Source organism: Thermobia domestica, chromosome 11 (genome assembly GCF_964235325.1).
Source record: "Thermobia domestica chromosome 11, izTheDome1.hap1.1, whole genome shotgun sequence".
Taxonomy (NCBI): domain Eukaryota; kingdom Metazoa; phylum Arthropoda; class Insecta; order Zygentoma; family Lepismatidae; genus Thermobia; species Thermobia domestica.
The window spans coordinates 251,727,722-251,745,869 of NC_137464.1; the positions used below are offsets into that span (position 1 = coordinate 251,727,722).

At 35.7% G+C, this 18,148-nt stretch overlaps 2 protein-coding genes across 3 annotated transcripts in view; one reads left to right on the top strand and one right to left on the bottom strand.

The window, feature by feature from the left end:
- The window catches only part of Ssk (smooth septate junction protein snakeskin), a 28,201-nt gene extending 16,426 nt beyond the window's left edge, over positions 1–11,775 (top strand). Inside the window, exons 2-3 of the mRNA XM_081732031.1 lie at positions 805–1,011; positions 7,505–11,775. Coding sequence (XP_081588157.1) covers positions 805–1,011; positions 7,505–7,729 — 432 coding nt within the window. The 3' untranslated portion in view covers positions 7,730–11,775. The remainder of the gene's footprint in view (positions 1–804; positions 1,012–7,504) is intronic.
- Positions 1–18,148, bottom strand: part of Adsl (adenylosuccinate lyase) — a 647,432-nt gene that overhangs the window by 91,450 nt on the left and 537,834 nt on the right. The gene's annotated exons all lie outside the window — the stretch shown is intronic.

Genomic DNA, 18,148 nt, shown 5'->3' on the forward strand with positions numbered 1-18,148 from the left:
CCCAACACTGACTCTAAGTAATTGAGAATGTCATTTGTTATAAATTTTTACACACAAATGTGCACTGTGATAAATAATTTTCGTAAAATATTTACACTTATGCTCAAAGATTTCTAATATTTTAATTGCAAATATAAAAAAATAAAATTTTCGAGTTCTAAGAAATTTTAAATAAACCTTTCTGAACCGAGTTTTTTTCTAATTTTTGTCACAATTATGAACATCTTTGAAACCAAACAAGTAATCACACCACTATATAGGCACTCTAATGGATAACAAACTAAAAATGTCGATATAACTTTTGCATAAAACAATGGTGTTATTTACAGCTAATTGAAAAAGAAGACTACAGTAAATATTAAATTGAAATTTCCAAGCTAATTTTAAATGTAGTGTATCTCTGCAGTACTCTTTACTATGAAATTATGCTTCATTATAATTAATTAGTTATAAGCTTTATTCAATACTTAAATAATTGTATAAACCAAGGATGTTATAAATAGAGGATCTGCCCATATCTATCTTCATCCTATTAAATCAATGAAGCCAAAAAACAACCGAGAGTCTGATTCGCTACTCTCGTTTCTGCAATTGTCTGATTGGCTATTTTCGTTTCCGCCATGATTGCTGGCTCAAAACATTGCGATCCTATTGGACGGAGTGGGCAGAGTAGGGGAGGCGAAACTGTGACGTATGGCTTCAAGATTTTGTTGTAAGGGCAGATCCTCTATTTTATAAGATCCTTGGTATAAACCTATCCTGCTTTTGTCCGCATTTAATAATTCATTGTATTTGCTTTCACAGATTTTGAACCTGATAATCCTAATCCTATACCGAACTGGTAAAGACGGCCGATTCCTTGGGGTTGGAGGCACGTGGAATCTTAACGAAGAGAAAGATGTGGACGCAGAAATTGTGGCTTCGGGGATTTTCGTGGGATTCTTTATTTTCACATCAGTTGTTTTAATTACTTACTGCCTCCGGGGAACAAGTGTCAAGAAAACACCACTGGTAAGGCACTCAATGTTGTGATTCCAAAATACACTTTCAGAGTTTCTGCTCAAATTTGCAATTTAGAAAGTACCATGCAGTGGCATAAGCAAGGGGTTACCATCTGGTCCATTTGTGTATTATATGTACAGCTCACAGATGACGAGAAGAACCCTAAAATAGGGGTAGCGGGGAAAGGTCAACGACACGGTCAAGTCTATTTTCGGTTTTTGAGGTGTGGTCTATACTTAGATGTCGTCTGCCACTCCGGGTAAAGTTATATGTGTGCTATTCCGTGGTGTATTTTCAAACTCCCGTGCGAAAAGTGGGCGAGCTCATACCTACGTCACACTACTTCTGCTAGGGTTCTTCTCGTTATCTGTGAGCTGTACTTCAATTGTGAAAGAAACTCGACCTTTTGTCAATGATTAAATCTCTATATAAAAGAAGCCATGCCTAACTCACTGATCAATGCCCAGGTCAAAGTGCTTCAGGTTGGTATAAAAGGACAAGCTTTGCCGATAGATGTCACTACAGTTTTCGTATCTCTCTTATGTATTTTTTACCTTCCACGAAAATTCACGATTTTTCTTACAAATTTCAACGTAGAGATTTCAATTTTATTAAGAGAAGGAACTTCATAACCTATCGAAGACAACAATCCGTGCCGATTTTTTATTTAGAATTTTCTTCATTGTTGGAAGTTAAAGGTTTGGATATCCATTTCAACAATCAAGCCATTTCATCAATGAAGAAAATTCTAAATAAAAAATCGACACGGATTGTTGCCTTCGATAGATCATGAAGTTCCTTCTCTCAAAATTTGAAGTCTCTACATTGAAATTTGTAAGAGAAATCGTGAGTTTTCGTGAAAGGTAAAAAAATACATGAGATACGAAGACTGTAGTGACATCTATCGGCAAAACTTGTCCCTTTACACAAACCTTAAGCTAGAAACTTCAAATTTGGACAGAGCATAAGATTTGTGACTATGGTACCATTAAGAAAGTTAAAAAAAGAAGAAGAAGAAGGAAATAAATAAGAGTGGCAAGTTATTTCATTTCATTTCATTTCATTCAGCGCGCTTCAAACTGTCCATATCTCCGAATTCCTGAAGGTTAAAATATGAAATTCGGTGTATGTACTACTCTTTTATAATTAAAAGAAATATTTCAGCGTTCTCCTTTGTATTTGACCTAGAAGGAGGAAGACATAGTGGCTCAGTGGTAGCGCGCTTTATGTCTTGTGTGAAGAGTCCTTGGTTCGATTCCCGGCCAAGTAAATTTGTGGCAATGTTTGTAGTTTGAAGGAAAGTTCCCTAATCCAAGGAAATTTCGTAGGTAAATTTAGTAGTGATTTTTTTTTGATAAAACGTAAAAATCCAGGGAAATACTCGCGCTGACGGATTGACCAATAAAAATGCTTAATTTTTTCTTTGTTCTTCAGAAATAAACCAATTCAATAGCAATAGTTTGTGTTGGTGTGTTCAAAGTAGCATCATTTGTAGCCATTGTTGGCAGGGTGGCTTTATGTGTATTTTTTTTTGTTAAAAAAAAAGTGAAGGAAAAGTAAAAGCAATAAAAGCAAAAAGCAAGAGAATAAAATAAGTGTGGTTAGCAGTGGCGTAGTACACTTTTGCGGGCCTCCCCGCAAAGTATAGAGAAGGGGCCCTAGTTGTAAAGCCGACAGAAGTAAGGTTGAAGTTCTACTTCTTTAAATCTTTATTCATCGCAAGACTTGCCCCCCCCCGCACTGCGGGGGTTGCGGGGGCAGCTGCTACGCCACTGGTGGTTAGCACTTCCTTTAATATGGGAAAATTAATCTTACTACATAATTTGTGTCATAGGAAGTGGACACTCAACAAACTACGGAAAAGTTGATAAGGGAAGGGAAAATTTTGGGGGGAGTTGAGGGTAATTTTCTAAAGAAAATGTACGGACACTGGTTTGTGGTAGACAACATGGGGCTCATGCATTTTCTCGAGATACGTTTCATCCCACATTCTCATTCCACCAATCTTTCCATCATTATTCACTTGCTTTAATCATCCCTCTCCTTTAACCTCACAGACATAACGTGGGACGTTAAACTGAAAGATTTTGGCCTGGAAGGGAAGAAAATTGAGTAGACAGAAAAAAAGGAGCTGAATTACAAATATTATAGTAACAGGGCTATATCTCGAAATTCCTTAATGTCAAAAAAATATTAAACTTGGTAGTTAGAATTTTCATTTAAAATAATTTTTAAACGTTTTTTGACATTTGTTCTAGAAGAGAAGAAAAAAAGGTTGTGGACTACAATTATTATAATAAATTATCTCGCAATCTTTAGAGACAAGGGCGCCCATCAGGGGGGCAAGGTGGGGCGCTCACCTCCCCCTAGAGGAAATTGTACTTCAGAATATCGAAAATCCAATAGAATTTTTACATTAGTTACAGCAAAATTTGAAACTATTTTTGAAACGTCGCTATACTTGCCCCCCTTGGAAACCACAACATGGGCGCCCTTGCCTAGAGCTGGAAGAATATAATATTAAACTGTTCGTATCTCCGAATGTGCCTCAGTATTTTTAGATATTTGACTTAGAATGGTAGAAAAAGGGGCTGCTTCCGACTGATTCCTTAAGATGCCCCTACGAGACAAATTTTGTGCGAAACTTCGAAATTCAGACGAACTTTAGAAGGTTCAGAAAGAAGAGTGCAAAATATTGCCAACTTTAGCACACGGGGGATATTTGTTAATATTTAATAAAATACAATATATTTATCTATTTCATGGGATGTAAATACAACAAAGTCTCACTTTACATTGAAACTATTTAACATGAAACAACTACATTACAAAGTATGATACAATTCAAGAATAAATTACAAACATAACAACTGGGTTTAGGGATACGCACGAGACAAGATTTGTGGCTGTCTCGTCTCGAAAATGTGCTGTAAAAGTGATGTCTCGACTCGAAAAATGTATATTTCTCTGTTGGAAGAGGCGTGTCTCGACTCGAATTTTGTCAGCAAAATCCTGTCTCGACTCGTCTCGTGCGCATCCCTAACTGGGTTTCGTTTTACCTTATGAAACTATGGGATAGGGAAATCCAGTATTGAAACCGGAACTGCTAGAAGTCTTCCGCTTCCGGTTTCAATAGGGGGACACGGGCGGAGATGGAAATTATTATCGCTTTTGAGTATTTACACTATCTTTAATTTATTTTTTTGATTTTTTAACACATTCATTTAAATGGAAAATTATATTTCTGTTTTCTTCGAACTTAATTGCAATTTCTGATTTCTTCTTCAAAGTCTAGTTAAATGACTCTTACTTTCTCAGAATGAATTTGAATTAAACGAGGGATGATCAGAAAGTGAGGTTACAAAGTACAAATTGTAGCTATATATTATTTCATACAACCAATACAGCCAGCAGAGAGGACATACATTAGGTTATTTTTGGATAGTCTCCATATCGGTTGAAACACTTGTCACATCATGGGATGAGTTTGAAGATTCCCTTCTGGAAAAAAATCTTGTTCTTACGCGTTCAGCCACGTTATCACGAAGTGTTTCACCCCCTCGTCTGAACCGAAGTGACGGCCTCTTAAGGTTAGTGTAAAGGGACAAGTTTTGCCAATAGATGTCACTACAGTTTTCGTATCTCTCCCATGTATTCTTTACCTTTCACGAAAATTTACAATTTCTTTTACACATTTCAACCTAGAGACTTCAAATTTTTAGAGAAGGAACTTCATAATCTATCGAAGGGTATATAGTCCGTGCCGATGTTTTATTTAGAATTTTCTTCATTGTTGAAACAGTTCGATTGTTAAAGGTTTGGATATCCATTTCAACAATCAAGTCATTTCAACAATGAAGAAAATTCTAAATAAAACATCGGCACGGACTATATACCCTTCGATAGATTATGAAGTTTCTTTTCTAAAAATTTGAAGTCTGTAGGTTGAAATTTGTAAGAGAAATTGTGAATTTTCGTGAAAGATAAAAAATACATGGGAGAGATACGAAGATTGTAGTGCCATCTATCGGCAAAATTTGTCCCTTTAAACCAACCTTAAGTGCTTCTTCCAGTGTGAAAGTCGCTTGGAGCGAGATTCGGGCTGTGGCGAGGGTGGTCGATGATGTCCTAGCGAAAGTGCTTCAACACCGTGGTGGTCTTTTTTTTTTTTTTTTTTTTTTTTTTTGGTGTATGCGTGCGCGCATTGTCGTAAAGGAAAGATGACGCTCTCGATGTGAAGTCCTGGCTGTTTTCTCCTGATTGCTTCGCGCAATCGTGTCAAGGTCTCACAGCGGTTACGTGTTTCGCTCACAGAAATCGAATAACTGAGCGGGCTTCTTCGCGACAACACTTTTGCAAACGAGTTACCATTTGTGTTTATCTATAACTAGCGGGTGGCTGAAACTCGATGTATTAACACTACCATACACTCCTCGTTCCTCTATAACAGACGAAACTCCCGATATATTGGCCTTGTAACCGTAGTTTTGGTCCTTTCTAGTATATATAAATCGAATATCTTTTAAATTTTATTATTAAATCTTAAAATATACAGTATATAACCAAATTTAGTTTGCACGGAATTTAAGGATATTTAAATAGATTTGGAGAACACATCAATGAAATTAAATCATTAAATTTCCAGTTAATTTAAAAGAAATCAGTAAAAATAATTCCTTTATATAAATTAATAGGCTAAAAAAAATTAAAAAATATGTTCAACACACATCATTTAACAATATTAACATTTTTCATTTATGCGGATGCAATATTGAAACATGTACTACTTACGGTCTCGATAGAAGAGTAAAGACGCTGAGATGGAGTTTATTAAGGAGATTCTAAATGCATTACTAAGGAACCATTAATTCTTTACTTCTTACTGTTTCCGCTTATGCCTATAGACAAACCGAGTTCTTATATTCTACTTAAGCATAGCGTTATTTGAGAATCTAGAAAGCGTATCACACTGTACAGTGGCGTACGAAACAAGGTGACCAGAATTTTTACTTGCAAAAACGGGACGCATACGAATCGAAGACGGGGGGCTAAATATCTGACTTTCAAATTGCATTTTGGGACTGAGTAGTGTTTTTAATTTACAAAATATACAGGTAAAAGTGATAACACAGCGTTTCTAACTTAAGTACTACACAACAATACTTTTAACTACTTGAACACTCAGAATTCCCACTCAATTCCTACTTGAACCACAGAACACTCAATTCCCACTTGAACATTCAGAAGTTCCAGACACGGTTGAACCTTCCCAATGAGTGTTGGTATGGAAGAGTGTAGAATTTGCATTGACTATTTATATTTAGAATAATAATTATGGGACACTTGGGTCATTTTTGCTTAAAAACGGGACATTTAGGCGTCCCGTTTGAGAATCAGAAAAAACCGGGACAACGGTTCCAAAAAAGGGACTGTCCCGGCTAAAACGGGACGTCTGGTCACCTTGGTACGAAAGGAGTTTGATGTTTTAACCCCCCTTGAGTAAAATATTATATAAACATAACATACTAAGATATGTAAACAAATACTTGAATTTTTATGAAATTGGAAGCCTGACCCCCCTCAACGAATTTCTACATTCGTCACTGATACTGTGCCTTTAACAAATATACCTGCTGTACAGCAGTTCAGACAATAGTATTTAATTTTCCTTTAAGAGTCTTCTCCGGTCAGATTAGTTCCACATCAGTTGGCGACGAACTGCACAAATTATGTCAATATAAAAGAAAACAATGGGCATTGTTTCATTAAGAATCTGGAAGTGTGTACTTTAAGAAGTTGAGACAAAAGCTTTTCGGCCTAGCTGGCGTTCTGATATATCAATCAAACGATAGATTCATTAACTTGCCTCCTGTTTATAAAACAGTCACAATACGTCCCCTCTTTTTGTTTCACCTGAAGGACTTAAGTGTTCAAAGTCCTTAGCAAATCCTTCTTACTTACGAACCGCGCTAATAAAATTCTGTGCCTAGCAATTTTCCCTACTTAGTGGGCAACGCGGTTGTTTTGACTCTTATTTAAGAAAACTGAGTTTATCGATTGATACGATTTCCGACTTGAAAGATCATCCAGGTTCTCTAATCGAGTAAAAAAAAAAAAAAAAAAAAAAGCAAACTTTTGAACTTTTGTTGGTTTGCTCAAATCAAAAGTATGATTCTTACTTTCTTCTTTTCAAAAATGTATAAACATTACATTTGCCAACGGAAACCCTACGAAAAAAGTAAATTTGCGTTTGGGAGTGAGAGGTTGAAATTATTAGAAAATTGACAGCAAATTGTTGATCTGCCAACGTAACTCCGTTCGGCAAACTTTTTTTTTTTTCAACATTATTTCTTGATTGAAAATTCCAATTTCCAACGACGCTGACCATTAGCCTACACAAAGTCAACCAAGTGTGCTGCTACAGTATTATCTTTGTAAAAATATTGATTTTCTTTAAAGAAGTATTTTTAACGTATTTTTTTCTTGTGTGTATCTGTTGTAGGAAGTGGTAATGAATTTTGTGGGAACCTTCCTGTTCATCGCTGTTGGCGGTGTGGCCCTCCACTATTGGCATGGCTACAAGGACGAACACCACTACGAAAGGACGGACACTGGCAGAGAAGCAGGTCTTGCATTGGGAAGCCTCTGTATTCTGAGTGGAGCAGCCTATCTTCTGGATACAGTGCTGGCCTTCCTTGTCTTGGCCAGTGAGAGTAATAAGGAATAAAAATATACACAATACAAAAGATGAGAAATATTAAGTTCTCTTTTTTTTTCATCCAGTTCATGTTTCGAATCATATTTTCGTCGTCGTAGTAGTGTTAAGAAGCATCACTTAGTGTTCATAACATCATTTATTTTCTAACCACAAACAAAGGACATTGACAATATAGAAAACTACAAGAATCAAACTTAATACTATTACTTCACAATTACAATTTAACATATGAGTCAAGTGATCTAAGAGCTAGGATCTACGTGAGATAATTCTTTAGTTTCTTAAATATCAAAAACAAATGAGTGACCACACCCATTTTGCCACCTTTGAAAGTGTTAATAGCTGCTAACCAAGTAAATAGTACAGAAAACTCTCAATTATCCACGGTCTTCCTTTCCTTCTTTCCCGACGACAAATTACGGCATTAGAAGAAAATGTTGTTTGAAAACCTTTTTGATAAAAGTATTCTTAAAACAAACTTTAATCACAAATACAGAAAACGTGTTTTAACAATATGAAATAACCAAAATAGTTGAACTTTTTTTTGTGAAAAAATAAACCAAAACTCAACATTAAATCATAATTGTGTGTGTATGCCGCTCTAAGTGTAAATTTTGTTCAAAAGCATTTTCTTGTCACTTCTCGGCCAGTTTGCGGACTTTCCGCGGTTGACGTAGCAACTTATTCTGCGAGTAATAATCATGAGTTTAGTATAGTTATACTGCAAACATCATCATAGTCGCAGTCATCTTGAAGATGATCTGATTCAAGTTATAGGATTGTGCGCCAAAACATCTAAGTCTAAACAAACCAACAAGTACAATTTGCAGTACTGAGGTATGGAGTAAGCAACTAATCTTAGAAAAAACATAATTCCAAATTATAGTATGTGTTGCTTTGCGAGGATACTCGTATACAGGGTGCGAATTGGCGGGGGGATGCCAGGGATTTCCCCCCCTGACAAAAATCTTTCCCACCCTGGAGAAGAAAAAGTTTATCCCTGGCAGGGATAACTTTTTCCCCCTCTGGAGTATTTTTAAGTGGACATAAAGATAAGTAGGTCTACTTTGCGTAGCTAACCTAAATATTACTTGAGTGAAAATTTATGAAAGATCTCACATCTCAACTGTTTTGTACTTGTAGTGTATATATATATATATATATATATATATATATATATATATGGGGGGAGGACTGGGTGCGCATATGGGTGAAATTCATCCCCCCCTGGGAAAATTTTTCAATTCGCACACTGCTCGTATACGTCCTTAAGCCTAACACAACACGAGGCTAAAATTAATAGAAATTTCTTCTAAATCACCTCCATTTAGTAACACACCGTGATGCGATATAAGTAAATTATTCAACACATAAAAACGATACAAGATTTATATAACACAACACTAACTCAACTATACACTAACCACGATTCTGGGATACAAGATCCATTTAAGATGGCCTCAGAAAGAAATATTTGTTCTTGGATTTAAACCTGTTTGTTTCTTAAAAGGTTTTGGCAGGGGCGTAAAAATAACTCCCGGCGCCCAAGTCATTAGGGGCCCCCCAAATTGTGAAATGAGATGTACAGAAGGGGCTCTATTCCACGCTGTCTGCGGGGGGGGGGGGGAGTCTTTAGTTACGCCACTGGGTTTTGGCATTCTATTTACAGCCATAACACAAATGTAATGAATCAGATGACTAAGATGATTACAACTACGATAATGCTTGCAGTCCAACAACTATTTAATTAACGGTTATCAACATGCACACGGTTTTCAGCTAGCTTTCATCGTCTTGGCGTAGGAATACTGTCCATCAACTATAGCCTCTTTCGCCGTCTTTCTCAAGTTTCCTTTGCTCTTGTTGTCATTCAAAAGTAAAAACGGGGAAGTTACCTCACCTCGGCCACAAAATTCCAAGATAATAATAAAGTTTATTTCTTTTAATTTTATTAACTTTTTTTTCTGTTAGGCTAAATAATATTACATTAAACATTTTTCATGATAATATAATATGAGCATAACAATAATGTTAAAGTTATGACAAAATTTTATATATATCAACATTTTTCATGATAATATAATATGAGCATAACAATAATGTTAAAGTTATGACAAAATTTTATATATATCTTCATGTCTAGATTGTTCTCTTGTACGTTTTATACTTGGATTAACACTTAATTACAAAAACGTTAATACATGAGTAAGGAACTCGCAGTAGGATACTTTCAGTATGTAGTACCTCTAGAAAATTTAGGTACCTGTACGTAGAATCGCCAGCAAATATGCCTACGTTACACTATAAACCCTACATATTTTTTTGCAATTAACTTCGGAATGTATTGACCGGTTTCAGTACAAGTTTCTTGACGTACAAAAAATGTAATTTTACATGAACTAACTAACTTTATGCCCTATGAAACCCGGAGGCTAAATGCAGCGTTCATAAAAGCTCTCCACTGACTTCTATGCTTAGCCAACTGGATCCAGTTTCTACTTTGTATTCGTATTTCTGATAGATCCATCATAATATTGAACTTCCATCTGCGCCTAGGTCTTCCTAATGGTCGTTTTCCGATTGGTCTTCCAGTTAAGACTTTGAAAGTGTTCTTACTTACTTCCATTTTGGCTACATGACTTACCCATCTGGGTCTCCTATTTGGTAAAGCATATAAATTATGTAGTTCCTCATTATGAAGTTTCCGCCATTTCCCATTCCCAGTTCTCTGGGTCTGAATAGTCGTCTCTGAATCTTGTTCTCAAATACTTTCAGTCTACGTTCTTCCCTCAGAGGTAATTCTACATGATAGCATAAAAACATTGAAATTGGCCAATCCATTCCGAAATTAATGACAGGAAGTTTCTCTGTGACTTACCATAAACCCATTGAAATTGGCCAACTCATCCCGAAGTTACTGACAGGAAATCGCATACGCGGAACGTATGCACTGCACTTGTTCAAGATACTATAAGTGAGATTGTGGTTGATTTGATAACATATATTCCTTCTTCTTTACATACAAATTAGTTCATAACAAATTTTATTGAAGGATTCCATTTTAAAAGTCCAGAACGAAACACAGCAATAGGCGAAGATGTGTCGGGAAGGCATAGGCTGGATTTGAATTCCTAACTTGTTTCAGTTAACAACACTCATGCAGAAGATCACGTATACGGACAGGAAGTCGTTACAACATAAGATAATGATTAATACGGATAAATCAGCTAAATAGTTGATTTTTTTAAAAAGTTACTTCGAAGCATATTAAATTACTTCTTTTCATATTAGTTGTTTTGAAAGTTGAAAATTGCTATTCTCCAATATTATAACAGCAAGATAATGTTAAAGACAAATAAAAGTAGCTTTTTCTAGGTTAGACTTAACTATAACATCCCGATCATACAACGCATACACGCAATATTTATTGAAAAAAAAAAAAAAAAAACAGAATTATTAACGTTTCTAAACAAAAAGCTACAAAATGAGCTAGTTCCATTGTTTATTACGTAAGTCAATGAACATACAAGTAGAAGAAATTTTCTGCCTTCGAGAAACAACACTGAATAAAGGAAAACGAGTAGCTTTGACTGCACTTTATGCGTATCATAGCTTATATCTTACAATAAACGTCATGTTATTACATTTCATTGTGTATAAGAGTATGAATGCACGTGTGAATGTGCTGAGTGGATGTAGAAACAGTATTGGGATATATTTTCATTCCTTTACGTTGTGTTAGGAAAAGAAATTAATACAAGAAATTAAATATCATTTGTAAATTATTTCGTAAGTTTCCGAACAAGTATATTTAGCGGAATTAAAAGAAAAAATATTCAATCAGATGCATATTATTTTAGCTGTTGTAAGAAATCATTTGTGATTACTGTAAGAAAATGTTACTTCATATCTTTGATGAAATAAACATTTTACAATAATATTATGTACAGAATATTATTCAATTTGCAATTACAAATAGGCTAATAATATATGTGTAATTGTTAGAACCATGTATATCACCCCTAGAAGGCAACAATATATAGAATCTGTCAATTGACACTTCAATTTTTTCATACAAACAATAAATAAATAATTTATCCCAACAAAATAAAGGCTAATTATTTACCGACAATGAACACATACTTCTAAGTGCCATAAAAATTCATTTTTAACGTTTTCCTCAAAAACGACGCATGAGATTTTACGCTTAGATCAACTTGATATGGTTTATAGATTGACATATGTCTAGGGCTCCCAGACGTCTCAGTTTAAGCTAGATTGCCATGCAGCAAATATCTTGTAGCTTTGTCATTAAAAAAAAAAAAAAAAAATGCAATCTTACAACATTTCTCCATGTAAACATAATCTTGAAAGGGACATGCAACTTTTTTGTTCATCTTGCAAGGAGTTAAACCATGTGTAACTTTCTGGCTCGTCTTGCTTGCTACCTGCTATCATTCTCCCACCAACATAAAGAAAAAAAAGTTTCGCCGTTTTCGAAACGACGGATTCTTTTGGACAGGTAGGGGAAGCCAAAATACATGTTTTTAATCAGGAGGGTTACTATTTGTCCACTAGAATGCAGTGCGCATGAGTGGAGATATTTTCCTTGCTTTCAGAAAGTTTAATGTGTAAATAGTAAACAGAAAGATGGAAATGCAAGATTTTTTTAAATGATAGCTACAAGATTTTTGCAGCATTGCAACCTAATTTTAGATGAGGCGGTTCAGAACTTACGTCTTATGTCCCCCGGAAAATTGTTCAAAACTCCAACTATTCCCGTGTGGGGCCCATGATTTATTCTATCCATGAATTATCGGGGGATGGAAAGTGTACAGCCAAAAACTATCTCCGAATAAATCATATTGAGATATGCTTTTATTCTTTCTTTCCTGTGAAACCAGATAGGGTTTCTACAAGAATGTCGACAACAGAAGAAGATTCTCTGTGCTGAGGGTATAAAAGCACTCAGACCAAGAAAGAAAGCAAAAATTACTCCTATCATGGCAAAGAAGCGCCTCGAATGGGCACGAGGCCTAGAACATTAGACTGCTGATGATTGGAGAATAAGTGTTTCAGTGATGAATCATGTGTCTTCGTGCGTTCTTTAAGAAGAACTGCTTCCCCAGACTACAGTCTGGTTTGATGACGTATACTTCATATTTATGCATGATGGAGCCCCATGCCACCGGGGCAAAAAATGTGACAAAATTTTTCGAGAACAACGAAATTAGTGTTCTTCCGTGGCCGGGCAATAGTCCTGATATAAACCCGATTGAAAACCCCTGGAGCTTCATGAAGGAAAAGCTAAAGAGGAAGCACATTAGAACCAAACATCACACTGTATAGTATTAATATTTGAATGCCACGTACGTATTTGTTTTATTGATATTGAAAAGCATGTGCCATGACCACAATAAATGAGAACAGTTACAGAACAGTAATTTGGACTAAGTTCAAACACGTTTTCTGACATAATATTGTAAGAACAGTAAAATATTCAGAATCTGAATGTTGAGTCCAATAATTTGAACACGTCTGTATACATAAGACTCAAGGCTTGTGTATAGACCGCTTCCCCCAGTTCTTTGTCACGAAACTGGAAGAGTCACTACTACTACTAGAACTGCTACTACTACTACTACTACTACTACTACTACTGTTGTTGTTGCTGCTGCTACTACTACTACTTATATCGAGAACAGAAACTAACCAACCCCTGCGGGGCTTCTAACCCGTTCCTACTACTACTACTACTACTACTATTGGCACTAGCTACCACTACTACTACTATTGCTACTAGCTACTACTACTACTACTAAAACCGCTACTACTACTACTACCACTACTTATACTGAAGCTTCTTTACCGCAAAGTTTACATCTTAAATCTTTATAACATGCGACTCCGATTCATTATGAACTCGTTAGAATCACTATGATTCGTTAAAAATCACTGGGGGGAGCAGGCTATACTCAATCCAGACTCAATTCTAATCACTGAAATGTATAATGAAGTATCTAACTTTTTCATTTACATAACAGATAAGTCGGCAAGAGATCAAAAATTTACGAGTAATATACTTTAATTATAGTTTACATTTTATTACGCTGTTCTTAATTGTTTTATTGATTATTTTAGAAAAATTCTACGCCAGAGCATAGACCGTTGTAATTAATTTTCTTCCACTGATTTTTCCTCATACACCACAAGAACATTGGTCTACTTCTTTCTCCTAGTTATTTGATAAATATAAGAAAGATGTCTAGTGTTGTGTACAGGGCGTCTACGCGTAAAAAACGACAGTTTACGTTTACGTGTCAACTATGCGTAGACAGTGTCAACAACGTAGACTATGTAGATATGTCAACAACACGTAATTTAATATGGCGTCGTGGACAATAAAGGAGCTTTATTTTGTCGTTACCTTGCGAAATTGCGTACAAAATAAAATCCCTGGACCAGCGAATAGTAACTTTCGAATACTTAGTTTCGTCTTGATGAAGGAAAATGAAAAATATTATGCATTTTGTAAAATATGCAAGAAAAAAATGGCAAATACAGCAGCTTCAAGACTGAAAGCCTACAGGTGAGAATTAGTTTTGTAAGTTTCATTATCAAAGCAGTGCTCGAAGTGGAAAATCTAAGGAAGTGGTATGTGCAGAGCAGAGTAAACATACAGATTAGATAATTCCCTCTACTTTTTATGTTAGTCGTTTCCCTAATCTTTCGCTGCACCGAAGCAAAACAACTGAATGAGGAAATATGAACAAACGAGCAACGAAATTCTTCCTTACATTTGATAGTGGTTGTCTACATAGTCTACACGGGAAAAGGTGTAATGTAGATTACGTATAGATTACAGTAGACAATCGCGTAGACGTAAAATTATAGTTTACGGCACATCACACAGGCCACGGTTACCGGAAAATTGTGATATCCTAGTCTATCTGAGGTATCCTAACATTTTAAAAAACAAACAAGAGCACCCTTTGCTCTTTATCTCTTTCACTAATCGACCAAAAGTGTTAAAAAAAACACACACACCAAAATAAAACGTTCCACTTCAATACAACAATGAAATATATTTCGATTGATATTTTACTTTTGGGCTCTTTATCCATAGCAAGTTAAACTACCATCAACCAACCATCACCACAAGGAGTAGAAAATTTCTTTCTCTTTTCTAAACTCGATGAAAATACGATATTGGTTGTTTTATGACGGAATTTTAAATGAACACTATTACTATGATGGTTTAGAATATTTGGTTCGAGAAGTGCCAGTATTAAAATTAATGAAATAAAAAAGTGAGAGTATACCGAAATATCCAACTCATTTCGAGCACTCGTTACAGAGGATGTAGGAGCCTACGACCTAATTTGCACCTGATGAAGTCACCTATGAAAGAGGTAGTAAACAAAGAAGTAGTACCAAACAGAACGCTGTGCCTTATAACTTATAACCGTTAATGGTTTCGTAGTATCCCAGTTTAGATATTCATATTATGATTTCTTTCTTAGGAAATAATAGTCTTATAAATTATTATTTTTATGAGGAGGAGTTCCATTCATTGGTGTTTATTCACTAAGCCTGCCATATTTTTTCGATGAGAATACGGGACACCGATTCCCCCTTCCCCCAACTTTCCAACACAATCCTATGAACTGTAGCTCAGGTTATGAACAACAGCATGATAAGTGAAAGTTTCCTCAGCTGCAGCTACTTTTCTCTCTTCATTGCCTGTAATTATTTGTACGGATTGAAGATATTTGCAATGCAACTAGAAAAGAATCGGCTTAAAAATTCAAGGTGACGTCTTATAAAAATGCTTTACGGGAAAACAATATGCAAATAAATAATCTTTTATTTAAATCAGTGATACAATCTACCTTCTATATTCTTCGTGCGTTTATTAATATGAATTTATTTAATTACTTAAGTGGCTGTATTTGCTTTAGAATGGCTTAACCGTTATGGCATACGTCCCGTAAATTATATATGCCATATAAACGAGAGTCTAAAAAATACGAACCAATCTGTGCTAAGTGGACATTAAAAAAAGCACAAATGTTATCTAACCGAGACAGGGCAGGGTAAAGTGATGGGTCCGTGTGTCCGAAGGAAGCAGACACGTCTATGACGATGAGTATGCGCAAGATCCTTTATCAGGGGCGTCATTTAGGGGGGCAGGGAAGGGCATTTGCCCCCCCTGAGTTTGAGATTTATATAGATTTTATCAGTAGAATAGTAGTAAGTCAGTGAAAAACGCCAAATTTTACTTATATCAAGGGGCCTTGCCCCCCTTCCAAGCCAAATCTGAAATGACGCTACTGTGCTTTATGTGTCGGACAGCTTTATCGTTACGGATCATGGCTTAACATACTGCACTGACATACGAATTCAGTTAATCATGGTGTTCTTATAGATTATTAGATTTATAGAGCTATTAAGCGCAGTGCTTGAATTACCGTAATTGCGGGCTACTTAAACCCTTAAGGGGCTACTTGGACCCATACCTAAAACTCGTTTAAAGTCCCATATGAAATGCAATAATGAGTGAGTTCAGAGTTAGATCCGTTAGATGGGCTCATAATGCAGGCCTACACACATTGAAACTAGTTCTGTGGTAGGCTACGATTGAGCAGCATTGGTGAGAAAGCATATTTTCGAAATACACTCAGCCCTAGCCAGAAGGCATTAGGTTTGGCAACATCGCACGGAAACAAATGAATGCTGAATTGCAATCTAACCCATTCCTACTACTACTACTACTATTATTATTATTATTATTATTATTATTATTATTATTATTATTATTATTATTATTATGGATCTGTATAAGTACAAGGGCAATCTTATTTTAATCAAAATTTTAAAAGATAATCGTTAAATCACTTTTTGAATATTATTTTAATCTTATTTTAACGAAAGAAGTATTATAAAAAATTTTAAAAATAATAAGAAAACCTCCCTACAAGGATTTGAACCCACGCCAACAACGACTTTCCTTACTAGCATGTTGCGCTAGCTCACTCGGCTACCAGGGCCGACAGCATCTGGTCTTTACTTTGTGCTATATGTAGTCATGACTCGTGATCGCGCTATAAACGTCATTCATGTTTTCTACATTGTTGCCAAGCGTAACCCCGTTCACAATGCCTTATGGCTAGAGTTCAGTGTATTTCGAAAATATGCGGTGAGAAAGGTCGTTGACGAAAAGAGTGTATTTATTGAGCGCCAAACTTTTATGTGTGGACACTATTTGCAAGGAAGTGGAACCAATGCTAAGTAAACACATAAGTAGTTACATATAGGTTAATGAAACTGACATGGTAAACTTTCTCATATACAATAAGATGTGTGCGTAATTGCATTATACAGTATATGAAGTGTGTGCATATGACCTGGAAAACATGGATATTTTGTCCCACATCTTTTGTTATCTTTATCCCACCCCATCCTTTGGTTATCTTTATCAATGAAAAATAAAGGTCTGTTGTCACGTGTCACACAAGTAAGGACTTTTCATTGTTTCCTTAAGGATACCGGTACAAAATGGTATGATCTGTCAGGAAAGTAAATGTACACCTATTTTTCGAGTCTGGCATTCCTGCGCTCCATCCGTGGAGAGTATGAGAATTAAATCAATCAAATGTTTACTGAGGGGCAAAAAGAAAAGCTTAATCTGAATAAGACATTGCAGACGGGCACAAGCTGTGAATACGAATAGTGCATTGTGTAAATAAAGGACGACACCGAAAGAGAAAGCCAGAAACAGCTGTTAAACTTACAAAAAAAGAGTAAAAATTGTCGAAGTGGGAACATAAAACACAAACACAACAAATACGCCGAGCACTAAAGGATCACCATGCCATGATCTTGGTGTAGTGGTTAAGGTGCTGGCTTACAAATACAAAGGTTGCCAGTTCGAATCTTAAGGGAGGACATTTTAAAAATTTTTGTTAACAATACATACAACTCATGAGAGATGGTAAAAGAGGTCGTATTTAGTTTTTCGTAGCAATTATTATTGGTAATGTTTAGTACTGATAATACTTTTTGTCTTTGCGTATTGCTTTTATTCTTTTCTTCATTTCCAAAGAGAAGAATATCCTAACAAATGCCACCAAAATTCCTCATATTTTGAATGAAATGCCATTTGCAATTAGTGAAGAATAAAAATTGAACGCTCCGATGTAGCTGCAAAAAGTAAAAGGAAAAACATGGAAGTCGACCATACTCATGGTTATTAAAAATACAATTTCTACATGCATTACACCTCCCGACCACGTTTCTACGTTAGCAAGTGAGAGGTTTGTGTTTAGGTTAGGCTGGTCAATACGTTTTGCAAAGGGGCCCGGTTTAGCTCTGACGCACCACAGGTGCGAGAAGGGAGAAAAACACTTTTTCTCTCTCCCTCTGTGT